Source organism: Rhyacophila brunnea, unplaced genomic scaffold, assembly GCF_057557595.1.
Source record: "Rhyacophila brunnea isolate RB1 unplaced genomic scaffold, BYU_Rbru_1.0 scaffold_8, whole genome shotgun sequence".
Classification (NCBI taxonomy): Eukaryota; Metazoa; Arthropoda; class Insecta; order Trichoptera; family Rhyacophilidae; genus Rhyacophila; species Rhyacophila brunnea.
Window position 1 is genome coordinate 31,399,744 of NW_028233350.1, and position 24,376 is coordinate 31,424,119.

General features: G+C 33.9%; 1 protein-coding gene across 2 annotated transcripts; it reads left to right on the plus strand.

Moving 5' to 3' along the window:
* Nucleotides 1-213: 213 nt before the first annotated feature.
* On the plus strand, nucleotides 214-22,559 carry LOC147064131 (tetratricopeptide repeat protein 17). 2 transcript variants are annotated; one of them, XM_085958895.1, is made up of 20 exons: nucleotides 214-415; nucleotides 535-915; nucleotides 1,551-1,777; nucleotides 3,393-3,680; nucleotides 4,510-4,625; nucleotides 5,189-5,515; nucleotides 6,092-6,221; nucleotides 8,443-8,619; nucleotides 9,510-9,650; nucleotides 9,856-9,997; nucleotides 10,303-10,527; nucleotides 11,985-12,165; nucleotides 12,888-13,091; nucleotides 13,176-13,304; nucleotides 14,035-14,337; nucleotides 18,362-18,521; nucleotides 19,586-19,826; nucleotides 20,642-20,799; nucleotides 21,519-21,624; nucleotides 22,280-22,559. In XM_085958895.1, the coding sequence occupies exons 1-20, from the start codon at nucleotides 299-301 to the stop codon at nucleotides 22,439-22,441; spliced, it is 3,915 nt and encodes a 1,304-aa protein (XP_085815021.1). In that variant the 5' UTR covers nucleotides 214-298; the 3' UTR covers nucleotides 22,442-22,559. The 2 variants fall into 2 exon arrangements, with proteins under 2 accessions (XP_085815021.1, XP_085815022.1); XM_085958896.1 differs by having other exon boundaries at nucleotides 13,176-13,277.
* The last annotated feature ends 1,817 nt before the right edge of the window (nucleotides 22,560-24,376 follow it).

Genomic DNA, 24,376 nt, shown 5'->3' on the forward strand with positions numbered 1-24,376 from the left:
CCAAAGTCACTTTTATGTATTTCAGGATGCATTGTTTATTTACAGTCTTTATTTTTAAATACTACCTTATTAGAATATAGATAACAATGTTAGATTAAAATTTATTCTAACATATACCTAGAGTATAGAGGTTTTCAAATTAATTCCATAGACATAGGTATATTATATTTAAAAATATGTTTTGATAGTTTGGCAACTTTTCGATGTCAAGGCACTAGCAATACAAATACAAATATTGATGGCGCCTCGATCGGCTGACAGCAGAAACTTTAAACACTGCTTCAGAATATAAAAAATAATGGTTAAATTAAAATTTTGGAAAACAGTATTCACATTCTATCAAATATTATGCGGTATATCGGCTTCGGCGTCAACCCATTGGGTTGTCACCGAGAACGGACTTATTCAACCATTGGTAGGTTGTGTTTTTACGATTAAACCGTGAGAATAATAATTAGGTTAAGGTTGCTAATTCTGCTAGCGATGTAGATTGTTTATAAATATTGCATTGAATATATGTTTTTTCTTCTACAGATGGATTCGCCTTACCATATGAGGCTCCCGAACGATTTGATGGCGTTTTTGGAGCAGGAGGCTAGGTTGATTGAAATAGATTCCCTGTATCACAATTTAGTTAGCAAAAAGATTGTCTTGGATGAAGCTACCCTCGAAGTACCGCCAGATATATTCTCAAAGCTTTACAAAACAAATGATAAATGTTTAAATTCCGGCGTCGCCATGAGTGACATTGATTTGTTCATGTCGATCCAGTCGGATGGTAGTGACAGGGAAGGAATAAAACTTGTTGATTTCTTTGCTGACAGTTCATTCATGAATGTCGAAGGGACGGATGTTCCCGATTGTATGCAAATATCTCCTTTGCCGTTCAGCATGTTTGCATTTGAACATCTAAAAGTAAGTAAAACTGTCAGTTACCACTCATTATCAAGGAATCATTGCTATTTTGATACACAAACAACTCTGGGATGCTCAAAGTTTTGGCATGCATCTATCATTTCTATCCCCAGAAAATGTCTATAAATTAGAAGTTGCATGGTTTGATTGTGATTCTGTCATCCATGGATCAAAGAACATCCAACCACAAAAAAATATACTGACAATGTCTTTATAACTGTAATGTAATGAAGTTCTTTCCATAAAAAAAATTACACTTATCACATTCAAGTGACTTTATAGTTTGTTAATGGTTTGAAGTTATAAGTTATAATATATTGAAGGAAATTAACGATTTTAATACAGTCAGAGTAAGTTGTACATGTCATTGGTTTGCAGGCATTGCACTGACTAAATAAATGACTTACCCTCATGATGTGTTCCCTCGTACAACACCTCAAGTTGTTTTTTTATTATTTAAGTAGGTACCTATTTCATTTATTAAACTGAAGATATTTTTTCATAGAATCATGCTGAAGAGAAGAAATATTTAAAACTCTTCCATTAAATAACCTAAATTAAATTTTGCACCTTGGGCGGATTGAATGTTTCTTATTGTTAATTATACTTACATGTTACTCAATTATAATATTCAGGCTATGATTGGCCGCCACAACATATCTCTTGCGGCTGAGCATTCGTTGAATGAGAAGCTGCCCCCCGGTACGAGCATCACAACATTCGGTCATCAGATCTCTCTGGGTCTGCGTCACAATACCACATCTTGGTTGCATTACAATTTGGCGGCCATATTTTGGCGAATGAAGGGAGAGGCCCTGCAAGCATTAGAGTGTGAAAGAAGGGCTGTGCATTATGCCCCAAGGTAAATACCGTTTATAATGATAACACAACAATTAACAACAGGTTTAACACATTTGAACATAACGCCTGCTGGTGTATAATGCAATGATAACTGATAAAAGTGGGTATCATCATTTTTACATAAAGTAATAAACCCAAGATGATTCCCAACCATAGCAGGTTAATATACGACTTAAATGCATTAAATATATCTTCTCCTCTGGTTCGTTCCTTCAGTGGTAAAACTGTTAATAATTCTTCTGAAACAGACGTATCTTCAAAAACCAATCGAATAAAATCACATAGTTGTGCAATATCCGTGTAATCTGTAGACTCGTCAAATTGAAGAGATAGGAATTTACATTTATTGATGTTTTCCTGTAGAATTTCTTCCAAAATTAAGCTCATAACTTGTGTTCTTCTCATGACTGTATTTGTTGATTCTCATTTGAACAAGAATTTGTACAATATATTATTATGTCCGCGATCGACGCACTGGCCATCCCTGATGTATATGGTCTCAACTCATCAAGGCTTCTCCATAATAGAATACATCGACATTTGAATAAGAATCATGCACACTTGTACATCAATCAATGTCTTGGGAGCTTCTCCCGCTTAAATGGGCTTATAATATTCATTACATTATGCCCACCGGCAGTGATGTACAAACTGCGGCCCAAAATAACAAGTACATCTACTTCATGACCTAATTTTTCATTGAATATGACAAAATTCTAATTGCCTGCATACTAAGTTCTATCGTGCAAATACATAATATGTATGTAACGCAGTGTGGAGAGAGTAGCTGATATGTAACCATTAAATTTATTTTACCCACAGTGGCCTTTGACAAATTATAAAATGGATAAATTAGGCCTTTTTCATATAGGTTGTGCATCACTGCCCTATGGTATATGTCCGCACAATTCATAAGGAGATGTGGCAGGTTGTGGAAAAAAATAGAAGTACTCATTATCTACATATTTATAAAGGAAACATGTGTATATTTACTAACCTAACATAATTCATAACCATTATATATAAATCTGTAAAGTATAATATCCCATCACTAATTATATTTAATAATAATTATACCAAATATGCTTAATTGCATATTTAAAAGTATTTTCTATTGAAAAAATATGATTTCACATCATCATAATATTATAATATTTTGTATATTAACATAAGATATTATTTATCTTTCGATTCATCATAATTTGCAACATAATACGTAATCTTTTTGTATAAAGTTCTTGCAAAAGGTTAAAAGGTCAGCCAAATGGATTTAATAGCAAGAATTATATTTTGTCATATTACAGTGAATGTATTAAACGTTTAACTATTTCATATTTGCAATGCACTTATTCATTATGAGCTGAATGTAATTCGATATAATGCAGTAGGCATAATTTAAATATTGATTTTGACCATTGATTCAATTAAACATTTTTTAAAAATTATAAATTAATTAGAATTTATTAATTGCTGTGTTTCAAAAGCATTAAGTTGGAATTTATTCATAATTTAAATTAGGCCGCATAAGAATCAGGTTTAAAATGCGTATTTGCCATAGCGCTATTTTTAAAGCTGACCAATTGACCAAAATTAACACTTTGTCTTTTTACTCATAGGCAATATCGTGATGTAGCCCTGCTTAATTTGGCATCCATATTCCACCAGACGAAGAATTCTGGTGAGGCCGCAATCATATTACATGCCGCCATAGACCACGCCCCGCGCCAGCCAATCAACCATTTTGCTCTGGGCAACGTATACGCAGTTCTCGAAGACTACAATAGATCGGTGGCGTGCTTTGACAACTGCCTCAAACTGATGCCATCGCACAAGGAAGCCAGGACCAACAAGCAATCAGTCTTATGTCATGAAAAATATGTCAATGAATTGATTGAGTTACACGAGTAAGTTAAACAACTGTTCCTTTTCTTCTTTTGTGGTGTTATAGCATGGGTTGGTGAGCTTGGCGCCTCAAGCACACTCCTTTGTTCTGCTCGATCTTCTGCTCTCTTTCTTCAGTTTCATTTCCGGATCACTATGTACATATATGAATAATATGTAGTGTACCAAATTTCATAGGTTATTAAATATTCAGATACAAATAAAAAATGTCCCTCAGTATGTAGAATAGCCTTTCCAGTCACCTGGATACCTCAAGTATATCCAATACAGCGACAGCATTACTCTGTTGGACTTCTATGCATATTCACTTTCTGATATACTATGCTGAAAGGCACTCATTTTTGTTTTGATACACGGTGGAGGTTCTATTAATAGATATTTTTTTTTTTATGAGAAACGGATGTTAGCCATTAGCTGAACCTACTAGGTCCATACTCTGTATCCAAACACACATTGAAAAAAGCATATGATTTTTTTGTCATACTCAGGATTTGAACCCATTTGACCCGCTCAGCCATCATGGGTGTCAAATTAATTGTATTCTTATTAATTGATAAGTATATAATATCAGATTCATATTGATAAAGGTAATTAATTAACTTTATCAATATGAATTCAATGGAACTCCGATTTTACATCCACGTTTACCGTCTATTTACATTTACTAGTTTTTGCAGTCTCGTACATTTAATTCCCAGGCTTAATTTTTTATTTCCCATAATATTTAAAATTCAATTAAAATTATGAATCTATTTTATTTGAACACATTGAGATACTTTATTTTTGTTTTTATATAACATGAATGTAATATATTATATTGAAATGTTTCAGTGCTATCCAATCGAAGAGAACAGAGTTGCATGACTTTCAAACGCAACATGAAAAATGGTTACGGCTTGGAGAGAAAGCCATGAGGGAACAAGCACCATTAGAGGCGAGAATTTTAGGTATAACAACAGTTTGTTGTTATTAACATTTTTTCACAATATTATTTAAAAGTATACTAGGTATTACCATTAATGTAATTTTTGTCCGATGTGGAATTTGAATCTGCACACCAAGGCTTCAGAGACGGACACTCTGGTACTATGCTGTGTGATGTACAAATTCTCAATAAGTAATACACTGGTTATCTAGACTAAATAAAATTTTAACGAAAAATCATTCTTAAATAAATATCATTATTAAATTTTTACTTTGAGACTTTTAAACATTCAGAGCTCGATGTAGAACCATTCTTAGGAGCGTTATTCCCGAAGATAGGCGCCTACTTTTAGGAGGCCAATATCGGTAACTTAGATTGCGTCAACTTGCAGTACTCGTAAATAATATTATAACAGGTAGTAATTCTATGGAAAAGAGGAAGTGGCGCAGCACGATACCATTTGAAATACGATCAAGATGAGCTAAATTTGCAACTCTAGATGTTGTTTATTGCCAAGTTAATCCAGTATTAGATGGCTGTGCATTGTGCTCATAGTATTTATTTTAAAGTTGGTTTGTGTTTCAGGTTTATCTTCAGACCCGCAAAGTGTATTAACAGGAAATGGGCACACCTGTGTTCAGAAACCTTCCAGCGATCCCAACACTCCGGCGAGTTTTTCTTGCCAGTTGAACAATCCTACGTCAATGTACAATGTGGTGGAGAATCGTCACGAGAAATTCAATCCCTTCGATATAATGCTGAGTTTACAAATGCTGCTGAAAAATGTCGAAGCCGAAACCAAAAAGCTCAGTCTGCAAATAGCACGCACCGAGAAGTTTCATTTGCTAAAGAAACACAAAGACTTTGAATATTCGACGATAAACATGAAAAACATCCAAGGAGACAATCTCGGTATGTTATCAATACATCTGTGTGTCTCCTTCATTGATTTGTATTATGCAGTGGCAGGTAGCAGAAATGGCAATCTCGGACATCATTTTCAATTTCGGCATTGGTATTTTTTCAATCCCGGGATTGAACTAAAACCAGTGGAATTTTTCACAAAAATTATTGTTCACCATCTGTTACTGATGACATCATATGAATTCGTACTATTAGAAAGCTGTACTAGGTTGATAATTTAGTACCTGCCTGTATTAATGTGACCATACTTTCTTGGTAAATATATGAACTTTAATAATTTTGCATCCCACAATCGCATGAAAGGTATCTTTAAACAACACTTATTTATTTGACAGCATGTCTTTTTTCTCAAAATTCATATAATGACTAATCCCGAAGTCTCTTGATTCCTACATTTTTATCACAAGATTTCAGGATCAAGAAATTGAGCAGAATGCCGGGATTGTAATCCCTAGTACCTAGATTAGTCCTTATTCTATTGTACACACTTGTAAATAGAGATGTGAGTAACATTGTGAGTAAAATAAATAAATTTGTATTGATCTAAAATTTCTTCGGTTACAGATTTTGGTGATCTTGATGAAAATGGAGAAGAATTCAGTGAGTCAGCTGGTCCTCCTTTATCTTTTTATCCGAGTGATGATTCTCTTGAAGGTCAAAATGATGGGCCGGTTATTCCAGTGTCTAAACCCAGGTATATCCATTTATAGTGTATATTACGGATATTTAAATAATTATTCGTCATATTTATCATCTTTTAATTGAATGATAGGTGGGCAATAATTAATTATCATAATCGGCCAGGGTGCTAGCTGCTAGGTGGAGGTCTACCTGAGCTCCATACATTCCTTTATTCTTCGCTTAACACTATCATATTTCTGCCGAACATAATCAACTGAAATATATAAGAAAAAAGGAAGGAATATCTTTTGAGTAATTCAACTTTAAACATTTTGATAAATTGAAAGTTAAATTCTTATAAAATTGTAGAATGTTTAATTATGTTAAATAATATGATTAAATCATCAAACAAATGGGGGAAACATGCAGATTTTTCTCATTACAAATGTTTCAAACTGTTGAAATACTCAGTTGCATTGATTGAGGGGAATGGGTCGATTTGGCACCGCGAACTGGCCTCCGCCGATTGGCCTCCGGTAATTGGCCGCCGGTACAATCGGACGCCGGCCCAATTGGACGCCGACCCAATTCAACGCCGACCCAATTGACCTCCGGGAGGATTGGACGCCGCACAGTTCAATTAAATGCGCAAAGGAATAGACGTACGTTACGATTTGTTGGAGTAAATAAGCAAGTCAGTTTAATATGCTTCTATCTTCTCAGTAGTTGTACCTTATACATTTCGCGCTTGACACATTTTTAATATAGATTGAGAATAATTATTATGCCTTATGATGTTTATTAAAAGAAAATAATTCTTCCCTCGCTAAAACTTAAATATGTGCATAATCAATTAATTTATTGTCTATACATGGGTACTTACTTATATTTACAACAAATATTAAAAATAATGTTAGATGTTAGAATGAAAATTACATTATATTTCAGCGTTTTATCGACTTAATAATATTATAATAAAGCTTAAACATGTAAGTACATTATTATGCATAATTGCGTATTTTAAGATACTATGAAATTACAAACAAAATATTAAGTAAGTTATCTGCTAAGTATAAATGTTTCAGTAGTTTGATTGATAAATTACTTAGGTACTGGGTGCTGGACGAAATCTCGAAGGCCGAAATCCCGAATTCTGAAATCCCGAATGGCCGAAATCCCGAAAAATAAAAAAAATACAAACATCAATAATTGCGCAATTTTTGCAAGAGACACAAACCCCATTTTTTGTGGAAATATAAAAAAAAATGTAAAATACAACATCAATAATCGATCGTCTAAAAAGATCGTTGCTAGGCGATGTGCGGATTGCGGGTCGCGGGTGAAAATGACGCCTGTCAAACGAAATATTATTTCTCATATAAATCCAACATACGTCCATTTTATGTTCTGTTTATTATTCTATTAGTATCAATAATAATATATTCATTGACATGTTTGCTTTTTAAAGTAAATGGGTAAAGTTTTTAGTCATCTTTACACGATTTTAGAATTAATTGGCCCGTCGCCATCACGCAGCAAAGTGACGTGCGTCCGACTCCACGTTTTCTCAATGAATGCGAAGCAAGTACAAATTTTCGTCGCGCGTACAGTTGAACATTATTTGGCGTTTCACTGATGCGTCACCTTAAGTTTGCTGGTGCAAAATCGTGAAAAGCATTTTGTATCTAAATAAATAATATTAAATACATACCTACCAGGAAGGACTGCTTCTCTGGAAGGCCCTAGTTAACTCCATTGTTAGGGACTCATTTTAATGAAAAAGTGACATATCACTTTTTTTTTTCATATAAAGCGTCATTGATTTAATTGTAGCTTTAAGAGTTGTTTAGAGCCTCTTAATTAATACGGTGAGTCCAGCCCAGGGAACTCAGAAATAATGGGAACTGAAATATCTAACGGGTAAGGCGATAGCAGGTAACCGACTCGAGTAAGGAAGAATCCGGGTTAAACTGACACACGTGTCAAGAATACATTATACGTCGAATACTGAAAACTGCTCTTGTTTATGCATTTACGCTCATTTAATGTTGGTGTATTACACACACTATTGCACGTGCATAATGCGTGCTTCATTTTCGTAGGACACTCATATTCAAAACCCTGCATCAAGATGCGGCGTATTGAATATAGCCTATCGGTATTCTATTTATTATCTGTTCTGTGGTCCAGCCCCATTGCCATTTTGTCAATGCATTACATCGCATACTCATGTCTGATTCCTACTAACTTCTTTATGGTCCAAGTAAAAATGTTGCTTTATTTGGTGTTTGTAGATATCCCCCAACCATGAAGGTCACTCGTATCAAAGAGGACTTTGACAGAAATAGTGATTGGCCTTCTCGGAAGGACTGTGACGACTGGGCGCCATATTTAGCCAAGCGGATTGACAAGGAAGGGGAGCCACTAGAAACATTATCAGTATATTTACCTCTTGAAAACAAAGGATACAAGTATGTTACATAATATTCAAAATATGTTTTGTTATTTAGTCACACGAATACAGTGGAACCTCGATTTTACGTGTCTAGAATTTGATGTTGTCCTGCTATTTGCGTGTAGTTTTTGCAACCATATTTCATTTTATTGCATTTTTGTACATTGAATTCACATACAGCAAAACCTCGTTAATACGAATTTCACGGGACCGAAAATCGGAAAAAAATTCTAATTACGAAATATGAAATGTATGGGAGAAAAATATAAAAATTTTGAATTCTTTTTTTTTTTTTTTTTGATTTTCAATAATTTTATTTATGATCATAATGTGCCTACAAAATTTCCGATTCCGTGTGTGTTATTGGGTCATAAAATGTCAGGATTATTTATATTACCTTCTTAAAATAAGTCATTTATGATTTTTAAGAAAAATCTATCACAATTTTTAATAACTGGCTCATGAAATAGTGTACTTTATTACAATTTATTGAATATTTTTGTATGCCAGGACAATGAATTCATTTCGAATTATGAAATTTGAATTAAAGGTGTGGTTTTATACGAAAATAATGTTCAAGGGACTTTTTTTGCGAAAATTTTGTATCACGGTGAATTTCAAATTATCCGTGTTCTTATTAACGAGGTTTTACTGTACTAAAAAATGAGAAATAATTTTTCTTAATTGCCAATAATGTGGTTTCAAATTTTGTCACTGCTGGTTATGGTGTTGACGGCCATATGTGCCAGTTGTGACTACCGTGATATTAGTTGTATAATAGCGATATAAGACCTTATCGGTTACACATGCTTCATACCAATGGGCAGCCCAATGGACATAGATTGCCTTATGCAAAACATCAATGCAATCGTTCATAATTATTCACACTGTATTTTATTCTTCTAGTGTCAAAGCCATACTGTCGGATTTCATTGGAGTGCCGCTAAATGAAGAACACCCACTTCCATGGTATCCGCCATTATGTTGTGTTGCTTCACAGTTACCGATCCTAAGTTCAACATATCTACCATCATCAATGCTGAGCAAGTGAGTTTCCCTGATACTTATAAATATTTGATTCGTCACAAATATAGACATAAATCATAATAATAGTTACATCCTTTCCTATTAACTACAATTTATTAAAAATATGTGAAAAGTCACAAGAACAGAAAAATAATCCTGTCTAAAACATAATTTGTATAGGTCTACCAAGTAAAATATATAATCATGTACCTTTTTTTATTTGCAGATCCAAGCCGTTACCCAATTTACCAACCGATAACATGTTGCGGAATGCTTTAATTTCGTATGTCACGAATTATCAGGCAGACAGTATTAAAAATGTGCAAGAAGCAGAAATCGGCCAGAGGATTCTTACTGCAATTAAAAATGTATTTTACTCATTTTCTCCATATTTATAGTAAAGCAATATTTTACCTTAGGTGTGATGAGAGGTTGCATGGTCTGTCTTGCCAGTTACTTTAAAAAGTCATTTCAGTATCCGTCGCAAACATCTGTTCTCGGGAGATAGAGAAAAATAATAAAATTGAATTGAGATTCACGGCATTCATCTGATATAAATTGACAATCTTGAACCATGCTCCTCACCACCTCATGCTATGAAAGTCAACATTGAATCAATAAATTTATCGGTACATCTGTATGTATTATTTTTAATGACATTCTTCTGTTTTAGAGAACCGCCAGCAGGTGGCTGCTGTACACATTAGCGTCCCTCTATTGGAGAGTCCGAGGCAATTCACAAAACAGTTTAGACTGCATTATATGTGCCCTGGCGAACACTCCCAGCCATTTGAAAGATGTTCCTCTTGTATCACTAGGATCCGTTCTTCACCAGCTCGGATACGAGGATGAGTCCCTGAAGGCCACTGCTGAAGCCTTGGAGATAAATAAAATCGAGGTAATTAATTATAATCTATTTATTTATATTGTCACCTGGCGACGTAATGAGTAATTTCCCGAGGGTGCCTGCCACTGGATGTTCAATAATGTGATAATGATAATTGGGGAATATTAATTAATTCAATGCGATGATACACCAACAAAATGATAGATTTGTATGCTTCGGTAGCTGATAATTTGAGATGATAACTATCCACAGCATACTGCTCTTCCCTTATTGCAGAAATTTCACATAATAGTCGAAATCACACAACACAATATTTTTTTAATGTGGACTGCATGAGTTTTGGTAAAGTTCAATAAAGGACACAATTGTCATATCCTTGGCTGAGTGTTCAGTGAATCCTGATTCCATTTACAATGACTTAACTTTGTGAAGGTAGGCTTTCGGTGGTGGCTACAATAAAAACCAAATATTGCTCAAAACTTAACGTGGAATGGGAAATAAAGGTAGCTGTGTTCAGTTTGCTTCCAAAATTTGAGAAACTACACATGTGTTAATGCCATCCCACTAATTTGTAAAATGGTTTAGAACAGTGTATCTTAACCTTGTTGGAGGTACTGACCCCCACCAGTTTCATATGCGCATTCACCGAACCCTTCTTAATTGGAAAAATAAAATATGATTTTTTTCAAATTCAAAACATAGGTATATATTTTACTGGTGCACAAAATGAACCGTGCACCTACATCACTGTGTTCAAAGAACAAAACCATTAAAACATGATTTTCACACAAAACATAATAATGAATATTTACAGCAAATCAGTGTGATTTCTGCTGTTGCCTTTCAGAGACCAGTTCAGAAATGCGTGGCTTCACCTTGGCAAGTGCCACTCTCATGTCATTTTCGCAACAAAGTCTGCTCCTTTTCTTCGTTTTTATATCCAGCATCCTCGAAAAAGATTGCTCGCAAAGATATGTTGTAACAAACGGTATGAAAATCTTCAGAGCTTTCTTAGCAATAAGTACCCTGTTTACCAATAATAAGTACCATTTGTTGACACCAAAACGTTGAGAGCGTTATTGTTCTGAAGAGTTACTGTTGAACCTGGCTCTGCTGAATTTAAATGATTTCATCGAGGTATTCAGCACAGATAGGCCAAGCGATGTTGTGTGATCACCTGCAGCCAATGATGGCCAAGCGGGACGTGTCATCACGAATCATATGAGTCAGGTGTGTGTCTTGACCTCCGCCGAACCCCTGAGACTGACTCACCGAACCCAGGTTAAGAACCACTGGTTTAGAATGATTGCTGTAAAATGATGGAGTTTGAAAACATGGATTCAAGCATGTTTTTTGCAATCTGATTAGTGGGTATAGTGGAAATAAGGTTCCCAGCAATTACTTATTGCACCTAAGTTTCCGCTGGAGCGTTTCCTCCTTTTTTCTGTGAAAAATATAATTTTATTTGACAATTATTATTAGTGAATGTATGAAATTTTTGTTTTTAGCCTGCCACAAATTTTCTAATGTCGATGCTTTACGTAAGGAAGAAAAACATAATCGGTCAAATGTATCACATGAAGCAGGCGGTCAGGGTGGACTTTGGCTTCATGGAGAATTGGGCTATTACCCTTCTGAAGGCTTGGCACTGTCATGCTAAATTCGTTAATGGCTATAAAGAGAAAACTGGTTGGTATTGGTAGACTTTTTATTAATACGTCATACTTGCCTCAACAATCGGTGTCAATCAACGAGTCTTAAGATGTAACATCACCTCACACAAACGTTTTCGTGTTATGTACTCGTGATTTTATTGACATTCACAAAACACAATAAGCAACTTAACCGATTCACTGCGAAGCATTTAATTACCACATTTAGGTAACATGCTAATTATATCTAATGGCCCCTAATCAGGACACAACAGCTGTGGCGTTCGCGCTGTATGGATTAATGTACTAACACACACAGAATCGACACACCACAAGCTGGATTCACCGTAATGCATAATTATGCTACAATAATGTCATGATTATAATAGTAATATTGATGGAAGCTCAAATTATATTGCAGGTTATATCGCACCGTGAGTGTCAAACCAAGGCATCTGCAAATTTTTAAATTTCGAGTTTAAATGCAAAACAACTGCAAAAGTCGTGAACTTGATAATGTAAAAGTGAAGTAACTGAAAGAACATGCAATATAATGTAGATATAAACCAAATATTATGTTTTTTTTTTTTTTTAGAAACTATTTGTCCGAACAAAACGAAGACTTCATACCCTAATAATATATCCAAAATATGTCTTTTGCAGATGCCTTGGTTTTACACTCACGGTGCGATATATTTATCGATTCACACTGTCTCGTTATTTACGATGTGAATAATAAATTTCATTCATAATTTGCAGAAGAAATAGTGAGAAACGAAATGCCAGAGATGTGTTCTGACATGGGGTTGGGGGAGAAAGGTTTCGGGGCATCTGACTCGGGACTGAGCCAGGGGTTGGACGGAGGCGGCGGGGGTGTGGTGGGACGTGGGATGATCTGCACGGCTGGCGGACAATCTTGTCAACCTGCAAACATTCATTGCTACAAAGCTGACACTCATTCAGGTACCGACATGCTTTTATGCAGTTGTTTTATTGTAACGATGAGTTACATCTTTCTGTCACTAACAATTATTTTCTGTTTCCTAGATCTCGGGGAGGAATATCTGCCATTTGATTTGATCGGCGATAGAATCACAAGTGAAGGTCTTTCCGAAGAAATTCTGTTCCAAAGCTTTCTGTCCAAAGTCGGTAAGAAAGATTTCGATGTATTTATGAGTAAGTACACGCAATGTTGATAATAATCACACATTAATAATTAATTATTAATCCAATTACTTGCAACACTGTATTATTTCAAATTGTGAGTACCAAGTGAAATTGTGGACAGTGTGTGTGCGTATATATTTTTCATTCCTCATTGGCCATCTTCAAAAAATGCCACTCTTCAAAATATTTTTTGTGATTCACTCATGACCGATAGATTTTACCAAAACATTTATTGCAATAAAACAGGAAAAATTGGATTGTGACATCACAACAAAATATTTGATTAATTCTGATCCCATATATGAATCAATTTTTGTAAAGTTATTACCACGATTTAAATCACAAAGAGGGTAGCCAAATGTCGACTAAATTTGAAAAAAATCTAAAATTACATGGGTATTTTGAACCACCTGCAAGACGGACACTTGAGTCGGTAACTTAATTGGTTAAAGCACTCATCTGGCAAGTGATAGATGAGTGTTTGAATACCATTCAGTCTAAGATTTTGTCTACAATTTTTCTAATAGATATGTAGGTATTTTCAACACAATAAAATTTCCTTCATGTTGTTTTCTCTGAACCAAAAAGAGAATATTTTGTGTTTTTATAACATTTATTATGATGAAACTAGATGCATTTGGAGATCAGAAACTGTACAGTCTCCCACAGTTTGGTGTTATTTTTCATAGATTTGCAGCATAATTTGTTATTGGATGATACCTAATTTGTACAATTTTAGAAGAAAACGCGATAAGTCAATCAGACATTGAAGCGTTGTACTCGAAAAGAGACGCCAAGACTCTGCTGGGAAATCCAAACGTCGGAAGGAGGACCGCCCCGGTAAGCAGAACCAAAGGTAAAATAGTTCATCCAAGTCCCAAGGGGACAAAGGCGAGCGATGAAAATAGTCATTCTGATAAGCGATTCAAAAGAGAGCTGTCGGAGAAGGAAGCCAAAGAAGCCAATAAACATTTCCTCGTGCACCTCGCACCGACCGATGCAGATATAGGTGATGGCGACAGTGAACTGGGGAACCTCATAAGTAAGTATAACATTACTGCTTAGTACATTTTCTAAATAATTATACATTTTCTAATTGAATTTAAAATCTTCGATAGAAAATAGTGACAAGTGTAAATATACCTATTGAGGCTGTTGGTCAACCATATTTAGGATTGCAAATAGAATATTTTCTTTCCGTAAACAATAAATTAGAAAAATTGTATTGATTTGATTGTCGTGATTAAAATTAATAAGAAACCTTATTTCAAACTAGTCATAAAATATAAAAAATGGCAGCTGATAAATATAAACGATTTTGAAATCAATCTTCGATTTGATTTTGTTTAATTAACAAACGCAGCTGGATTTGATATTTTATGAATATACATATGATCGAAAAGTACTTCACAGGACATACAGAATCAGAATCAAGAAAAACATGGAATGGATCAAACTGACTTTGAAACTAATGGCCGCTATTGTCTGTGTTGCATACTATCTCTGCCTTGTATAGGTAAATCATTCTACAGTGGCACCATAGGCGATTCGCGCGTGTATTGAATTGCTTGCGACAATGCCTGTTTCAATGCTAGCAAACGATACCACTACAACTGCAAGCCGCAGTTGCCGTACCTATGGTGCCACTGTAAAACGATTTACCTATAGGAAGAGTTCAACATATAATACATCTTCTATATATTGGCCAACATGGTCAGAACCCTTTATGTAGTGTGAAAGCACATTGGTGAAGTGCAGGAGTATAGAAATGTATGTACCTACAACCTTGGATAAATTTTCAATAAGTGAGAGTGGTAGATAGATATTTAAAATACATTAAATTGATTTTTAGTTCCACAGATGACTAATGAAAAATAGATGATGACAATTATTATTACCATCATCTATTTTTCAAACCATCTATGGGCATTTTCGCCAAAGTTTGTACATTGCGTTTTTGGCATGTCCCATGACTTCGATTGATTTTTTCATAGTTATTATATTATAGAATATTGGAAAGTTATGTCTTTTTAACATGAAAATTTATTAATTTACTTTATTCGATCAGTTAAATACAACTGTCTGACCAGTATATATTTTTAATTGATTATTTAGATCGAAAGGTAGTGTGTTTTTACCATGTCCCACCCCTAAATTCAAATAAACAAAGTCTGATTTCGTCATTAATTTTGAGTGTGTAAAATTAAATTCGAAGTGTCTTCAACAGCTTACATTATATATTTTTGGAACATATACAGGTTTTTCCGTAAATTTGGACCAATATTGAAAAAAATCACGTTTAAAGTGTGTCCCAGGATATTTGAAAAAGCGGAATTCCACATTCCGTTACCACGATTTTAGCATGAAGGCGAAAAAATTCCACTATAAATATGTATTTTTTTAATGTAGCAACACTTTTGTATAACACTGATCGCCATTTACATTTTAAATTGTTGGTGTGTGTCGGTATCGCTATCGGAACAGGTTGCTTTCTGGGTTGGTCATTTAAGGAGTTCCACTACTGTTACCACGATTTGTAAGGTAAGAAATCACATATTTCCATTTCACATACTATATATATGGAGCTTATCTTTCATACTACAGATGTAATAAAACATATCGCAGGTTTAACAATAAAACTAAGCTAAATTTTGGCTTCAACCACTTCTGAAACACAATCCGTTACTTCCGTTCCGAAACTATATTGGTGGTAACGTATATGTGGAATGTAAAAGTAACGAAATGGAATGCATAAAGTTGGGTTTACATTGTGTGTTTAGTTCTTCATAGATTATAAAAAGTTTTATTTTGTCTGTTCGTATGAAAAACAAAAATATTTTCATTAAAAAATATAGAAAATAAGCTGGCTATATAATAAAGATTAAAAAAGTATGTGATATGTCTGAATACGCAAAACTAGCGCAGATAAAAGTATGGACAGATAAAAAAACAACAGAAGGAAAAGAAAATACACCAGACTGAAATAATTGCGAGACAGGCACTGACTCTATCATACTCTTTCTGTTATACGCCACCAAAATTTTAAAACTTCTCCATACATTTTAGGCATAGAAATTTATAAAAATGTATGAAAAAGTATTTTTTTGTCACGTTTAACAGAAATGTGTACCCTATTAGATTTAATACCTGGAACTGTAGGTATTCGCGAAATGTCAGAAAAGTACGTCTTGATTACAATCAACCTGTATAGCTACATTTTATGTTGATGAATACAAGTAAATTTCAAGACAACATACAGTCGAACTTGGTTATTACGAGGAAGATGGGACCGACTGAATTTGCTTGTTATAAGCGTTACTCGTTATATCAGAGAATAGGTATTTTTAAATGAGCATGTCACATTACACAAAAAGACGAAAATAAAAAATTTGGAAACCATCGTAAAAATCCCCGAAACGAGCATGGCATTCATAAACTACAAAAGAAGATGTTTATTGTAATGAACGCTGGTAGGTACCTACGGACTTCACAAACCTTGGAGTTTTCAACCATATGCGTGGATACTTTTTTATTATTGTCGGCGAAACACCAATAAGGTAGGTACTTAGACACTTTACTAGTGTCATAAACGTAATCCGACCCCGGCGGCATCCTGTCCAATCGGATTTTATTGCTTAGGGTCGAAATGTTTTAAAACGATCGACACATTAACAGTATTTTAGCTCGGTATATCCGATAAGTTGCTCGTAATAACAGTGAATAAATTAAATGTATGGCGAAATTCATAAACCAAATGTCAACAAATGTTTCCTTATTACATCCGAGATCTCGCTATGTCCGAGATCGTAATAACTGAGTTCGACTGTAATTATTTTCGTAAAAGTTATATACTCCGTGCCGCGCTAGGAACTCGCGTCCGAATCCCTTGCTGATTTAATTTTTTTCATATATTGTTAATTTGCTTTAAAATATTTTTTATCTGAGTTACAAATAATATAAATGCCAAATAAAAGTTATGGTAATGTGTAGTGTGTCAAAATTATTACCTAACTTATTTTACTAGTATTGTGAAGTGTGTCAAAATTATTACCTACCTTATTTTACTAGTATTGTGAAATTTATTATAAAATATGTCTATTTTAGTGATTAAGTTTGGTTTGTTTTGTTATTGTGACGCACGTTGAATAATATCTAACTATCAAAAAATTCAAATAAATTTTATAAAACAAAAAATTGTTTTTATGGTTACATGTAACTTTAGCTTTACAAATTACACTCCGTTACCATTTCGTTACATTCCGAAAATGTCCCAAAAAAAGTTGAACGTTAACTATTTTTCATTTGATTATTAAATAACGAAACTTATGTATTTTTCCAATAAAATGTAGTAAAAGTGATTACTGTCTTTAAAAAAATAGCAGAACGAACATTGATTGGTTTTTTCAAAAACTAAAGGAAAAATGCTCTGCCATTATAGACATACGGTAACGGAGAGGAACGAAATGTGCCCACGAATTAAAATTCAATAATATGTTTTGACTATTTGTAGTTTTATTTTTAAGTGTATGGTTTTTTTAATCTAATAAAGCTTTTTTAAGTGATTAAAAGTGTATCATTCATGTTTTATAAGCTTAGTTTCATGGTCACGGAAAGGAAACTTATTATGCCCAATTTGATAAGAAAAATGATATAAATATTGTATTAATCAATATTTTGCTGAAAAATTGCTGTCACTAATTCGGCAACAGAACAAGGAATCTGCTAGCTATATAAAAATGATTAATTTGAGTGAAAAAATAATATCACCCAAATTTCAAACATGTACAAACTTTGGCGAAAATGCCCCTATATCCAAATTATGAAACATTTCACACACAATTCACATAAGAATCATCCGTATTCATGAAGCTTTTTTTATTTGTACTATTGTTATAGTACGGTTGGCGACACTGCCAACCAAAGACTGCTCATAATAATTGAATGATAATGTGTATATTATTTTGTCATTGATAAAATGTACTTATTCTTTTTTACGTTTTATTCTGTTTGTATTTAAATGTAAAATTTTATCACCATTGTCCTTGACTGATGATTTGTTTGTTTAGTTTCAGCAAATCAAGCAGACATAACGACGGCAGAAACGCTGCACGTGTACGACAAAGCGATAAGTTACCACCTGTCCAGCGAGACTTGCGGACAGCAATCTAGGCCCGACTGGATTAAATCGCCCAGTCTTTGGGATGCATTTGCTCAGCGAGATTTTTTGTAAGACTTATATTTTTGTTCTCCGCTCATTTGTGCTACTGTCCATACTTTGCGGTAGGTATTGATAAGGGGTCATCCAACTTGTATTGCATATGTGCAATTCTTTTTAATTCAATGAAAATTTGACATCCAAAAATAATATGAGGCAATTTACCATTTTCACTCAATGTAGAATATATGGGTTTTTACATAGTGATGGATATCAAAACAGACCATTTGCTCAACCTATTGGTTCCTTGATTTGAATCTAACACACATTAAAAAAATAACATGTAAATTTATCAGACACAGGGTTCAAGCCCAAAGCTTTAGAGGCATATTCTTTGGTACTATGTACAGTTAAACCCTGTTAATTTGAAGTCGACGATACCGAAAATAATTTTGAATTACGACATACAATATGAATGGCAAAAAAACAGTACTTGCTTAAAACTTGGAAACTACTTGAAAAAAATTAATTTTTGTTCTAATTTTGTTACGTTGTTTCCGTTTTCGATAAAATTTCTTTCTGGTTAATATCAATGGTGACTATTATGATTCATTCATTGAAATTAATGGAAATCTTATAAATAGATTTTATGAATTTTAGCAAATATTTTGATTTACAGTGAATTTTGAATTAACTGTGTTCGTATTAATAGGGTTTTACTGTACTCCACTATAATACGCTGTATGAATGACAACTGCTCGTAAATGCTTCACATTAAATAATAAACATTTAAACAAACAAAAATAGAACTCGATGTTCGTTTGAGTTTTGAATTAGGTGACACGATACTGATTGCATTCCTGGATCACACGACATAGCCAAACAAAAACGTTATAAATGAAAACTGCCATAGTGACATTACAAAATATGTGAAGTGTGCAGATACCATTTCTTCCAGTGTGTAAAAAGGTGGGGCTAATTAATTGTTTATGGTCACCACTGCCAACAATGCTTCCATTGTGTCGGTTTGTCTTGCTAGACCCCTCTCCCGCTCTTTCTCGTAACCAGAACCATTGAACCTTATATAGGTACAATACATAAATATAAATTTGAATATTTGTGAATTTGTTTCCAGTCCATCGAGCGAACTGCTGTCGGTGATAAAGTATCCAGTGCGGGACGCTCAGCTGAAGCCGTCGTGCGCCACGCCCGCCGGAGACCTGCTGGAGAAGTCCGTGGTGAAAGGAAAGGGGGGCATCCCACCGTTGCCACACCAGTCGTCACCAGTGCTGCTGCCCATCCTGCGCCGTCTCACCGGGGACCACGACTCCCCCCTCAACGTGCTCGCTGCCAAGATTGCCGAGGCCATTCGACATGTGCGACAATACTTTTAACACTTCATTTAGGATTTTTTCTTATAGAGGGATTGCTATGACTAACTTATTCTTCAATTTTCCCAATCAATTCGAAATGATAAATATATAGTAATGTAACACTGAGTGCCTTCCAGCTTTGTTGCAAGCGTTCTTGTAACATACGATTTTATTTTGTGAAAGCCAAGTTAAATAGATAGACAAAATTGACATGTTACAGTCGTACCAAATTTGTAAGTGCGACCCGTTTAAAGTGACCGCCGCACAGAGTGTCACCACAACATAGTTCCTTTAAAACGAAAGTCATTCGCTTTTGTAACAAAGTTAGAAGGCGCTCAGTGTTTTTGTTACTGAAGGTTGTAGTCCAAATAGTTGTCGTATTAAAATTCTGTCAAAATACACAGAATTTATACTATTCATAAAACGTCTGTCACTTTTGGCTATAGTTTAAGCGGCTGTTACACCGTTCTGTTAGATCACGCAGAACACAAAAACAATAATGGTAGTAACAGTTTTTTCGTACCAGAGGTTGAGAAATATATTTCTAGCGATTGAAACACTACATCGGAATATTTCTAATTTATGGATCCAATATTTTCGCCTATATCTTATTTTTCTAAATCGCCAATAAAAATCACAATGATTTTCTGGTTTGAATGTTTTGACAGTTAGTATTTTTTTGTTTCGACTATGGATTGATTTTGTCTTATAGAATACATCAAGAGCAAAGTATCAGAGAGCAGGGAACCAAACTACAGAACACAGAGAAACCCGTAATTATGTGGGAACTGAAATTTGAACTGTAAATTTAATTTCAGAATACAACATCGTGGATCCTCCATGTGTTAGCCGGTATATATTGGAGGATCGAAGGCAATTCTGACATGCTGGTGGCTTGCTTGCGCCAGTCCTTGCATCTGGCTCCTGAAAAGCACAAAGATGTTCCACTGCTTGGACTATCTGGTGTCTTTCATTGGTAAGTGATAATTATATTTTTGAATCAGACAGTGTTATGTATCTACACGTTATACCATTATGTCGTGTAATAATATCCAAGTAAATATTTTATGAGCATTTTACAATATTTTCTATCGTTAACATCGTTCGTATATGTAAATGTGATATGATTTGTCAATAATCAAAAACCGTTCTTGAGTTTTTTTGTGAGAAATAAATTATGAAGAGTGTCTTGTGTAGAATTTGAAGCACCGCAAACTGAAACAGTATAAATGATTCTTTTCAATTTCTTTATAAAATCAAATCAATATGTCAAACAAAATCCTTTGATAATAGCAAATAAAAGGGCATCATTTCATTTTTTTCATTGTGTCTTATCTAGTCTTAGTAAGGGCTGCCACTAATATTTTTGGTTAATAATTAAAACTGCACTGTAAACAGAAATGTGAAAAATAATCGATCAGTCGAGCAATGTCATGTTAAATATTATCTGTGGATACTTTAACCATGATTATTTTCATGCGTTACCTACAGCATTTTATTAACCGATATCCAATGTATTTGAACATTATAAAACACTTGTAGAAACATTGAAACATGCTGTGAATATCAAAAAAATTTTGGAATGATTTTTTGATTCTCGAAGATTCATATCTGGGGTATTCTTACGATTGATTGGCTTAATATTTACATATATTGAATATATTATAATTATTTATGTACATATTTGTTTTACAGGCTTGGTATGACTGGTGATGCATTGAAGCTGACAAATATAGCCTATAAGAAGCGCCCAGATTTTCCAGTAAATCTGTATCACCTGGGATTGTTACACGCTGATTTGGTAAGGTCTATTCATACTACATACTCTCAATTAACTTATTGATTTTTCTTTACGAACTTACATTCCAATAATGTTTGGGACTGTGAAATGAAAAAGTTTAACCCAATTTCCTATGTCGCTTTTTATCTTCCGCTGTATGATTTGCCCTGCATTTCATGGCTTATGCACATTACGAATGCAGCTCTACCAAACTGTTCCGAGTGGCAGATGATATAGCAAAGATCGCCCTATTGATGGCTGACCTCCGATACGAAATGGCACTAGTAGAAGAAAAAGTATGATCAACTAACTGAAGCAGTGGAAATATGTAATTTTGCAATTAAACACATTCTTTTGAATACTACCGTCGTTAATTATTATTCTTTATTTCCATAATTTATTAACCAGTAAATCTGCATTATAAAAGTTGTAATTGTAGTACTCACTGTTTCGGTGAGATTCCATGACCTTGTGCTGTACAAGAAAACAGAGGAGCAATAGCATTTAGCCAACCGTATTGTTAGGTTATCCTATGTTTAAATAACGGTTATGCGGAATTGTGTTTGATTCGGTGAATACATTTCTTGCCTGATTAATCTGGTATCTTATTCCCATCATTTGGTGCAAATTTTCATTTATTCATTGATAATATACTAAGTTTCTAATATATTGTCAGGGTGAATATGAACAGTCCATCCACATGTTCAGAAAAGCGATCGCGTTGGACAATAGTTTTGTGGCTGCGCAGAGCTGCCTCCAAGACATCCTCTGTCTGCTTCTCTTCGGCAATAGCGAGTTCATCAACGAGAACGTCTTAGTCCAAGAAGTATATCATTAAAGTACCGCTCATGTTTTGACCGTGCATTTAATATTGTACATATTATTTTTTTGTGTATTTATAAAAGCAGTGGTCGGAAGACTTAGATTTTCAAAGAAAACTAAAATGAAACTTTCGAAATAGAATCAATTGTGTGATACATTTTGGTCCAATCTCTACAATATTTTGTAAGATAGTTTTTTAAGAGTCGTCGATTTTGTAAACCTGATTTTTGTTTTTTTTTTCTTGCGTTTATTTTTCGTGATGCGCATACAATTCACCCGTATCCGTTTATGCATTTTTTTTGTAGAGATGCAAAATTTGACGCCATTATACCAATTGGCGTATTGAATACCTTTGTGAATATTGTGATATTGTTTCACCAATAATGCAATTATGTGTTAATAATTTGCATATTTATTTGATAATAATCGCTCAAGTGTTCTCGTGCGTTGGCACTTTAATATTATTATATTATTATTAATTTAGTTAGGATTCGACTGGCCTTGTTGATAATTTTAATTATATTATATATTTATTACGCCTGATCTTGATGGTTGTCAAGTTTTAATGTTATTGCTGACCTTCATTTCTGCGATATTTGTTTTTAAATTTATGACTTGCATTGTTGGTTTCAGACAAATTTGTCTCTATTATTAGAAGTCATCTTATTTTATCGATGTTATAATATGCCAAAATATTGCATTTAAATTTAAATTTTCATCATCGGAAATCTTCCATGTCCAGATTGTCAAACCTCCGTAGTACATATACATATCTATGTAATTCATCAGAAATATTGCAAAACTTTTATGTAATATTCTAAAATTAATATTTTTAATACTCGACGGGGCATTCACTTACCGATCAAATAGAATATAGAACTAATTTTGGTCAGAAAATGGACATGGAAGATTTGAAAGATAATATTATATTGTAATATCTTGTAAGTTGTATTTCAATAATGCAACATAGTATACATTATCGTAAACATTTAGTTTCTTATTGACAAGCTCACAAACTTGATAGTGAGAACTTATGTACTATCTCACTGTACGACCACTTTGAGATTAGGTCCATTTCCATCTCCCAAAATGTCATTGGTTTATTTTAAATTTAATTATTTTTGTACTCTAAATAATATATAATGGCTTTCTTTTCCCCCCTGTGCCATAAATATAGGAAAGCCATTATTGTAGTACATATTATTTAATTTTCTTCATCATAATTAGATCACAGATTTTTAGCTTGTATGTGAGTTTTTTTTAAATACATACAAAATTACATTGTTTTAATCATTTAATACAGTATTCATTCTTTTGTCAAGCTGAATTACTATGTATTTATTTCTATTGACAAAACAATCTCTCATTTCATGCTCTTTTCGTAAACGTAAACATTGGATCAAGTGTCAAACTAGAATCTTTGACTAAAGTGACTTTGGTTTCCCGAGTACCTACTGTCTCGTTCAAATTTAGCGTACCTTATATAGTACAGTCAATGAATATATCGCACCGTGAGTGTAAAACCAAGGCATCTGCAAATTTTTTAATTTCGAGATTAAATGCAAAACAACTGCAAAAGTCGTGAACTTGATAATGTAAAAGTGAAGTAACTGAAAGAACATGCAATATGATGTAGATATAAACCAAAACCAATAGTTTTTTTTTAGAAACTCTATTTCTCCTAACAAAACGAAGACTTCAAACCCTAATATATCTAAAATATGTCTTTTGCAGATGCCTTGGTTTTACACTCACGGTGTGATATTGTAGAGTGCATGAAATATGTGAGAATTTTGACCTCAGGACTTTGTTAGGAGTAGTTAGTAGGTAAACATACTAAAAGTCCCCGCCCCTGGGAGGTGAGCTTAATGTGGGAGGGGGTCGAAAGGTCCTATTTTTTTGGTTTTTCGTTTTTTTCGAAGAGGGTGCATGTAGAAAAGAAATGTTTCAA